At 32.9% G+C, this 10,020-nt stretch overlaps 1 protein-coding gene across 1 annotated transcript; it reads left to right on the top strand.

The window, feature by feature from the left end:
- The first annotated feature begins 3,984 nt into the window (after window positions 1-3,984).
- Window positions 3,985-7,038, top strand: LOC132717694 (uncharacterized). The gene is made up of 4 exons (XM_060701233.1): window positions 3,985-4,335; window positions 5,116-5,294; window positions 5,814-5,949; window positions 6,326-7,038. The coding sequence occupies exons 1-4, from the start codon at window positions 4,205-4,207 to the stop codon at window positions 6,573-6,575; spliced, it is 696 nt and encodes a 231-aa protein (XP_060557216.1). The 5' UTR covers window positions 3,985-4,204; the 3' UTR covers window positions 6,576-7,038.
- The last annotated feature ends 2,982 nt before the right edge of the window (window positions 7,039-10,020 follow it).

Genomic DNA, 10,020 nt, shown 5'->3' with positions numbered 1-10,020 from the left:
TTTCTGACTTCCCCTCGTATTTATGCTTAAATAATGTCGGAATTGGAGAAAAATGCGTTGGTGTCTCGATTCAAATTTTCAATCTGTCAAATCAGCACATTTATGAGACAATATATAGAGATAAAACTGCGGTGCAGGGTCTGAAGAAATATATGGCTAGATACCTGATCTAGTTCCTTATAAGAAAATTACAAGAACATCTTTAAGAAACTGAACTACTTGTAGTATGGACCGGAATAAAATCACCTATCTGTCTTCGCCACAAATAATCCTCCATCTTGAAAATACTATACTGTAACCGGAAAGAGCAATACTGTAACACGTTCCCTACGGTGTAAATGTATCAACTTCATGAATCTAAATTTAACAATAAATGTTTGAATAATTATTCCAGCAGTATTTCATTTTCATAATTGTAAACATCATATATGTAAAAATCCTTTTTATATCTAAAGATATGTAAAACAAATTGTACTTGCAGATATACAAAACATATTTTGTCACAGATATTTAGAAATATACTATTACTACAGATGCTCAAAAACATAGTGTTCTTTTTTAACTTTCTAAAAACATTTTGCTTTACATATAATCTAAATAAATTAATGTAACTGATTTTCGTGATAAATTGTCTTTTCTCCTTTGGTTTGTTTTTAGAGTACATTTTGAGATCAATGATTTGTTTCCATCTCATGCATTTGATTAGACAGACGTAATTTCCAGTTGAATGTTGTATATTTCAACTGCAAATAACGTTTGACCTTTCACATCATCTATCCGGAGTGTTTTGTTATGACTGATCGAAATAATTTTTATAATACTGGCACGTTTGTAACGTCATTTTTCATTGGATAATCTTGACGTTTAATAGTTGTATTTCTGATCGAAGATCAGGAAATACAAAGCTAACATTCAATCTCTTACACAGCGGTTTCACGACAAACCTAACAACAAGTATTTCTTAAAACAGCTTAAACCTAGCGATTTAAAAGAAATAGTTTTATTTTGTTACAAGTATCCAACAAATTACAACGCATTAAAAGCTTAAAAGTAACTTATATCCCTCATGTACAGACTCAATCAAACCGAGTCTGCAATTCTCTTGTAATTTTGTTGTGATTAATGCTTCCGATGGATCACTTTGTTTCCAGAATTTTATAGAATTCTTATTAGAGTTATAGAATTGTCAATAAATGTACATTCACAAATTACGCGGATGGATATGAATTTAATCAATGAAAATTCTATTTTTAGCGCTGTCGATTACCGAATACTACACAAATAAATCTGACTGTCGAGTAGTGGAATATATACATGTAAGACTGTTTTGGCGAGCAGATTTTTGCTAAATTATTTACACCAATGTTAAACAACAGGTTTATCATGAAATGAACACAATGCCTCGAAATATATAAGGATTACAAACCCGAAATGCAATGGAAATTCTTAATGTAGTATTAGCTGATATTATTCAGATCCTTAGTATAACTTCTCCGTGGTGCAAGGGTAACGCGCTCGTTTAGAGTGTCAGAGGTCTGGGGATCAAATCCCATTCAAGGCAACTATTTGTTTTAAATTTTTTTAAAGTTTCTTCGTTAAGGAAGTAGCCACGTTATGCTAGGATAAAGTGTGGCTGTCATACAAATGAACATAAATGATTTTTGATGCAACACTAGTCATGCAAAATTCTGTATGTATCAAACTCTGGTGCCCTGCAAGAAGAATTATAGTACATAAAATAAACTTATACAGGAAAATAATACAGATATAAAGTGCGATTTAGATTGCAAAGATCAGAAAATACCACAGAGTTTGCAGCCCTTTGATTTACCACATGGGTCACAGAATTTCGACAAGAAGATTATTGTTTATTCCAATGGGGTCGACATTTTACTTATTATCAGAGAGGGTCATAAGTCAAGAATTTGCTGGTTTTCACTAGTTTTTGCATGATTCGCTGAAAAACGTTTATTTATGTTATCCAAATCCCCGAAGTGATTAGCATTTTCCACCATAACAGAGCCAGTCCAGCTTGCACATCCGTGCAGTTTGCAAAATTTCAAATGAATTCGTTTTAATTCTTTAAACTTTGTTAAGCCCCTGAGGCATAACCGTAAAGTCATACATTTAACATTGATATATAACAAAGTCTTCATATGTTTAAGTCATTTTCCAGACAACTGTTCTAGGTTCCGTATTAATAATGGCAGTACCAAAATAATTGATATGTCTACTACTTCGATATTATGGCCACGACTCATTTTGGCTTAATCGCCCTTCTAACGAAAAACCATAATTTTTGTTTTGAACGTATTTACTTTAAGACGCCAAACATTTAATATAAAACTTAATTATCTCAATGTATTTGATTTTCTTCTTAAGATTTACCTAAAATAGCCTTATCATCTGCAAACAGAAGTAATTTAAGTTTACAATGTCTTCTATATTCAAATCAGATTCAATATCGTTTTGTAAATATAGCTTTAAACCATGTACATACAAATATAGAAACTAGTATGGGGCAGTGTTTTAAGCTATAATATCTGCTGCACATAAATTTCAGAATATTTAAAAAAAAGAGAATCCTATAAAGAAAACTGTATGCAACAAGTACTTTTGTATATTTCATTAAAAGCTAATGACAAATGCATTAATTGGTGCTGAACTGTTAAACCCTAATTAAAATAGCGGCATAATACATGTATTCTTGTTCCTGTTTACATTAAATATTCATGGGTTTAATAACAGAGTCATTTTATATGTTTCAACTCTTCTTTTTTAATCGACCTTTAAATCATGGAAAGAAGATAAATTTACCGTTTAAACATCTTATTAAAATATTTCGTTACCTATATGGCTATGTATAATTTAAATACATACTCTCGTAACAGAGACATTCAATGGTGAAACTCTTTTTAGACCTGACCATAATATTATGCAAACAACATAATTTTACTGTTTATAAATTTTAAAACAATATATCATTACATTTAGCCTTTATACAATTAAAGGATCAAGTAAGCTTTCTAATTCTATAACAATTATAATAAGTTTTAATGTACCTGCTGAAATCCCGCATATACCAAAGATCTAGGTGAATGTTAAAATTTCAAAAATATAATTTTCACATACTCGAACGATACCACGTGAAGCCAATGATTGTAACACAGATTGAAGTGCAAAAAGTGTTTGGGTCAAAATCGAAACTGCCAATTTCATATCTAAGTTTACACATATTTAACATATTCAAATAGGTTTATCTACTGACTCTTTTGTTAAAAGTGGTCTTTTATTTACCGATAGCTTAAAGGGACATTAATTATGTCTCAGTTTCTTTTTATCAGAAAGGGCAAATACGACAGAGTTTTTATAACGCTTAAATAATAGTTCACATTAAGGCTATAAACTTGGTGGGACTTTTTATATTTAGAACAAAAAAAGAGTTTCAATGTTATAGCCTAACTGTCCCAACCCATTTGCATTTTGATATATACTCATTATTTGTATGATATGTTTGTAAACATGTATTTAATGCAATAAAATATGTTTAAACTAACTGTCCATTGACCCGGGATACTATAGGGTGGTTGTATTTTTAGACTCTTTTACCTATTTCATAAAATGTTTTGGCGGGTAAAAAATAAAAATCTAGGAAAAATCTGTGAAAATGGTTGTTTTTTTTTGTTCAAAATATCTTAAGTTTGGAGGGTTTCGTGTTGTATACATAAAAAAATCATCATTTACAATCACGCTTGCCTATAACATCCACCCAGTCTGTCTTTTTTGAGAATGCAAATTGGCGTCCGAAGATTAAATGATGCTGCCGATGTGTTTTCGAGTCAGGAACGCTCTGAAGACGCGCTATCATGCACAAACGATCGAAGCAGACGACATTTTACTGCAAAAGTAATTGGAGCGAATTTAAAGTGAAGATACCCGACACATATCATTAGATGTTTACTTCCACTTTGTAAATAATACTGACCATAGATAATATTGTTATCATGTTCAACAAAACGAGGTCAACATTTAGAATTTAACATGTACATGAGCGAGCAAAGGGGAGATAAGTCAACCGGTCATTTTTGTGATGATTCACTGGTGATAATTGGCTTTAGAAGGAAATTTTATAAACTAAAACTGCATGTCGGTGCAAATTAAGTAATTGACCTGGAGATGGTCAAATATTTGACACCGATACACGATGGAATATAAAGGTATAAGGTTGGCAATTGACAATGACGGATTAGCCATTGTAACGATGTGTAACAGAGATAATAAATTTACCATGGATTATGTTAAAACATGGAATAAAGTACTGGACGACATAGAAAAGTAAGTGTACGTCTATTTCTGTACGTAGATTCATATGCACAAGTTTCCTGTAATTTGAGTTTTACCTGTAACTAAGTAAATATGTATATTACGTAATATCCGGTCACTAGAGCTAACAAATCGGCATATTATATTCGGCCACAAACTAAACAAATAAGGATACTACACGCTACATTACTTTTTTGATCAGGGAAAAGAGCTGCACACTTCTATACTTCACGCTATTTTACAGTGGTGCTGATCAGGGGAAGTAACTTAACAGTCTTCTCGATATTTACATCATGCTACTTCATTGTGTTAATCAGGGGAAGTAACTGCTCATTTATCTCGTTGTTAACCTCATGTTACTTAATTGTGCTGATTAGGGGAAGTAACTGCTCATTTATCTCGTTGTTACATCATGTTACTTAATTGTGCTGATTAGGGGAAGTAACTGCTCATTTATCTCGTTGTTACATCATGTTACTTAATTGTGCTGATTAGGGGGAGTAACTGTTCATTTATCTTAGTGCTAACATCATGCTACTTAATTTTGCTGATCAGGGGAAGTAACTGTTCATTTATCTCATTGTTTACATCATGCTACTTCACTGTGCTGATTAGGAGGAGTAACTCCACAGAGATGAAAGATTACGTCTCATTGCTTTTCCGCGTTGTTGCGCATGTTGCGCACAGTTGCTGGACATTAAATGTTATCGACACTTTCATTGTAATGTTATAGTCAAATGTCTCATGACTTTACAATATTTTACATGATTTATCTTTGTTACTCAATTGCAGAAATGAAAATATAACAGGAATGATTACAGTTGGCGAGGGAAGAGCTTTCAGTACAGGTCTAGATATCAATTGGTTAAAATCACAAAGTCCGACCACTCTTGATGTGTATCACGATGAGCTTCATAAGCTTTATAAACGTATTATCTCCCTTGGAATGACAACTGTTGCTGTAATTAACGGTAAACTAAATCTATGATTGTTTTGTGTGAATCTTAACAACCTTTTTGAAAAGATACTTTTTACACGTGACATGGTGCACGTTTCGGTTAAATTGTTATACAAAGTGTCTTAAAAGGGTGTATTTTGTTATCATTTGTAAATGTACCTTAACAACGCCAACTGGCAGTCAATTATCTAGGATGAATTCACTACTTTGCAGTTTTGTTGAAACTTCTCTTCCATAAGTAACTCAAATATTTCTTAGACCCGTTTCTTAGTACCATTTTACTGGTGAAATGTTGTTGTTTTTTTCCGTTGTTGTCATATAATGAATGATTTATAATTCTTTAATTAGCAATTTCCACGCATTTAATTAATTCATGATTTTAAATGTTCAGAGATATACATATTACGTATATATACATAAGGATGAACATTAAAAGTAAAACGAATAAATATTCTTTTCAATTCTGCTATATTCTGTACATTTATACATACATTTTTACACGTGCTATGGACAACTTCCGGTATAACTTCAGGACACGCCATAGCTGAAGGCGCCTTCATGGCTCTAATGCATGACTACAGAATCATGAGGAAGGACCGGGGCTGGATCAACTGGCCAGAGGTGCATTTAAAACTACCATTCACCAAAACCATGCTCGATCTTTTCCGGTAACTTTAGTTGATGCTCTTCTTTTCGCTCGTTTTATTATCTTAGATGGGACCCAACACGTTTTTTATTGTAACTTAGTTATGTTCAGTATGTTTAGTATCTTTAGCTGTTACAGTTGCATGCTTCCAAATGAGCCAAAATATATCCCGAAATGAACCTTGATAAAAATGTACTAAGATTTTAAGAAAAGTGTAAATATTCACAATTCACAAAACAATTTAAAAGTTATATGCAATTAATTTGCAGGCTGCAGTATTTATCAACTTATTTCTACACATCAAAGGCTTTTTTGTATATTTTGATCTATTTTTGGTAGATTCTGGAAAGTGTTGAAAAAAACAATATCTCTGTCACTTTTCTCGTGTAATATTACAGTGTCAAAGTACAGAACGGAGCTGCAGTCCGCGAAGCTTTGGTATTTGGCAAGCGTCTAGACGCCGAGACTGCCAAGTCTTTAGGTATTGTTGATGTAACCGCAACAGAAGAAAACATGATGAGTAAAGCGAAAGAAACTATAAAGTATGCACTCGGAAAAGTATCGGTGACACGAGGATTTTTTAATGATATGAAAAGTGATATGTATAATAGTTTTGTGGTACAAGAAAAACTTGCCGGCAAATTGTGATATTGTGTATGACAGACTTCCTAAAACCTACAGAATTTCACAAGTAAAATATGCCACGATATTTGAACCTGTGAAGCAGATACAAAGCCGAACAGGAGAAAAGATAAAAAAAGAGGATTGTTCGTAACCTTACGTTGCTATTTTTATATACATCAAAGGGAAATAACCCTTAAAAGAACAAAGTCATGCTATAAGGGATATTCTCCCTTGAAGTTTCAAGCCGTTAGCATGAACTTTATATAATAAAAGACAATAATTCAAAGGTTCTGAAGTGAACAGTTAGACACTACTCCTCTGTCAAATATACCCACCAATGAAGTTTCTTGCAATACTTTGAATATTCAGCGTGAATTTCATATTGATATGAGATATAGCCTGAACAAAAATTAGATGAGAAAACAAACAAAAGAAAAGTTAAAATAATGAAATAAAGAGTTAATATTCTCGTCATCTACACTTCTCAATGAGAAAAATCCACTGATGAAGTTTCAAATTGAAACCCCCAAAAAACTGGTTGAGATATGATGAAAATAATTATGCAAAAAATATACAAAGGGCAATAACAAATATCATTTATACCACTGCCCTTCTCCGAAATGATGTCTATACACCTGTAAATAAGTTAAGCCCACCCGGCATTTTGCCTCAATTTTGACATGACCGCAACTGAAATTTTAAATATTATTTGGGCAATAGTACGAACCACCTGTAGTCAACCTGAAACAACTGGAACAAACTCTGCACCAATAGTGGCAAAATTTAACCTCAAAATCGCATAAGACACCTTACTGGTAGTATGAGGAGAGGGGTTGAGGCTATCATCCGGGCATTTGGCGTTTACACACGTAAATGGTTACATAATGTCATTTTAGGTTACGTAACCGTCAATATTTACCAAAAATATCAACCAGTAAATGTTTTGTAAACGCTCCAACACCATACTTATAACACATTCTTGGTAAAAACAACACATTTGCTTATGCTTCAATAATTTTGGTTAAGAATAAACTAAACTCATAAATTTACTGGTTTATGATAACTAAATTGGTATCGCTACTTATCAAATTACTACAGTATTTCTTAGCTCAATTAAGTCGTCATCTCATGACAGTGCTTTCCATTACAACCAATTTTAAATTTCCGGGATGTACTTAACTTAAAGAGCACGCCTCCAGATTCCTGCTAATGTTCATGAAAAATTTGAAACTGTATTCAAAAGTAAAATATTGTTAAGCTGACAGAGAAAATAATATGCACATTTCAAACGGCACTTACAACCAATGTAAATTACAAAAAAAGAGGTCAAAATATGCAAAATTAACCCTTACTGCGTTAGTAACGCAGTAGAAATATGGTGAAAATTACTGAAAAATTGGCCATCAATCTTTGATTTGATATTATGAAACAGATTTTATTTTATATAAACACTTTGGAGGCAGTGTTTGATTGCTGAAATAATTTCCCGACATATCGTATGGCTGACATTTCGAGACAATATGGCAAATGTCAGGTGTGACAATGGTCTTACGTTGATAGTTTGTACTTTTATCGTTGGGGCGTGACAGAATCTATTACATGAACAAAAGCTTACGAACTAAGGTTTTACCATCTTAATAAATACTCTCACATGTCTGACCTAATTAACTCTTAACCTCATGAGCATATTGTAAGAAATGGCCGTTTTCATTGAAAAGCCTCCTGTTACAAGTTCAAATTGCTATGAAACTATGAAAAAAAGGCTTCAATACTGATGAAACTTAGCACAAATGTTGACAGCATGCTCAATCTTAAATTTCCTCTTAACATGGCAAAAACGGGGGGGGGGGGGACTTCTCAAAATTGCCAAAAAATCACTATTTTGCATCAAAACTGATGTCAAAGTGCTGCAACTTTTCAATGGATTGAGATAGAGTAAAAGGCTTTTCAGCGTTGATAACGTTACCTAACGATTGACATGAGGCCATTTTTAGCCTGTCACATGTTCAAAATTTTCTTGGCGATGAGGGGGACTACCGACCCCTTTCAACCCCCCCCCCCAAAAAAAAAATTAACAAAAAAAAACAGAAGGGGGCACATCCCCCTTCTGGCAACCCCTTGATGTACCTTTTTGATAGGGGGCGGCGCCGAAAAAGTGATCACTTTTTTTATCAACATTTCTCAAACGAAAAACAGTGTTTGGGGCCTAAATAGGGCATTTTTCACTGTTTGAGGCCTCAAAAAGGGGGATCGAAAAGCCGTCAAAACACGTCTATATGAGGTAAAGGGTTTAAAGCGATGCACATGCGCAAAATCCAGCTTCCGTTTATAAGGAAATATCATTATGTAAAATGTAAATAAAGTCATTATCTCATTGCCCAAGGTTGCTCCATAGCACAGAGCCATACACTCTTGTCGTAGTGATTTTTTTTATCTTATGATGTTAATGAGTCTGAACCAACTGGGTACATACACCATATGCTCGTTATATATGTTGTTTGTCCTAGAAAGCTTTTCGCCACTTAAGACCTTTAACAATATTTTCGACTTCTTCAGAAATACGTGGGCTCGAATAAAATCCCCCAAGATTTTGATTTTACTGATAAATTATTTTCGACTTCTTCGGAAAAAATTCTTCCAGGATTCAAGTTTTACTGGTTAATTCTATCTAAGAATCTTAATGATAATCTAAATCTTTTGTTGAAATATTACAAAACACACGTTTATCTTTTCTAAAAATAGCAAAACAAAACAAAATAATCTTGTTTAATATGCTCAAAGTTCTGCATCATGAAATGCCTTTCAAGACACAGATCAAAATCATTGCTAACATACAGATTTATTTAGACACCTGTTTCAATTTGATAAAAGGGGGAAACTACGGAATCCTTTTCTGTCTCTTTTTTGCCATCAATAGATTTACAAAAAAATAGTGTGACATATTTATTATACCTCGTGTTTAGAAATCTTTAACAAGAGGAATACTTTGTACTGTCTGAAAAATAGAAAAGATTGTCGAGGCTGAAATCTCTATTGAAATGGAGCATGTGATGGAACGGGGGTGCAGGGGGGGGGTGGGAAGGTCCAAAAAGTTTTTTTTTCGTCGAGTAAAATTCTGAAATGAATATGTCATCATCTGACTTTGGATTGTTGGCATATCTAACAAGTAAGTTAAAGCAATTAAAAAAAACTTTAAAACTAAAATACTTATATCGAGATAATTTCAACAGATTTGTAAATGTTAATTTGAAAACGATAAAAATATGTTGTTTTTTTATCATAATCTAAAGACTATATTGATTGTTCTACATACATTCTGTATTTGGAGAAGAACAACAGCAAACAAATAAACATCACTGATCAACATTAAGCATAACATTGCGCAGAATTTCCATCATACTTCATCAAAATTCAATATAAATCATCAATATTAAACGGAGTGATGAACGGAAAAATCAAATGTTTACGT

The sequence above is a fragment of the Ruditapes philippinarum genome, unplaced genomic scaffold, assembly GCF_026571515.1.
Source record: "Ruditapes philippinarum isolate M1 unplaced genomic scaffold, ASM2657151v2 ctg3714_1_1_1_1, whole genome shotgun sequence".
NCBI classification, from domain to species: domain Eukaryota; kingdom Metazoa; phylum Mollusca; class Bivalvia; order Venerida; family Veneridae; genus Ruditapes; species Ruditapes philippinarum.
Note: the sequence above shows the minus strand (reverse complement) of the source record. Positions and strands in the feature narration are given on the sequence as shown.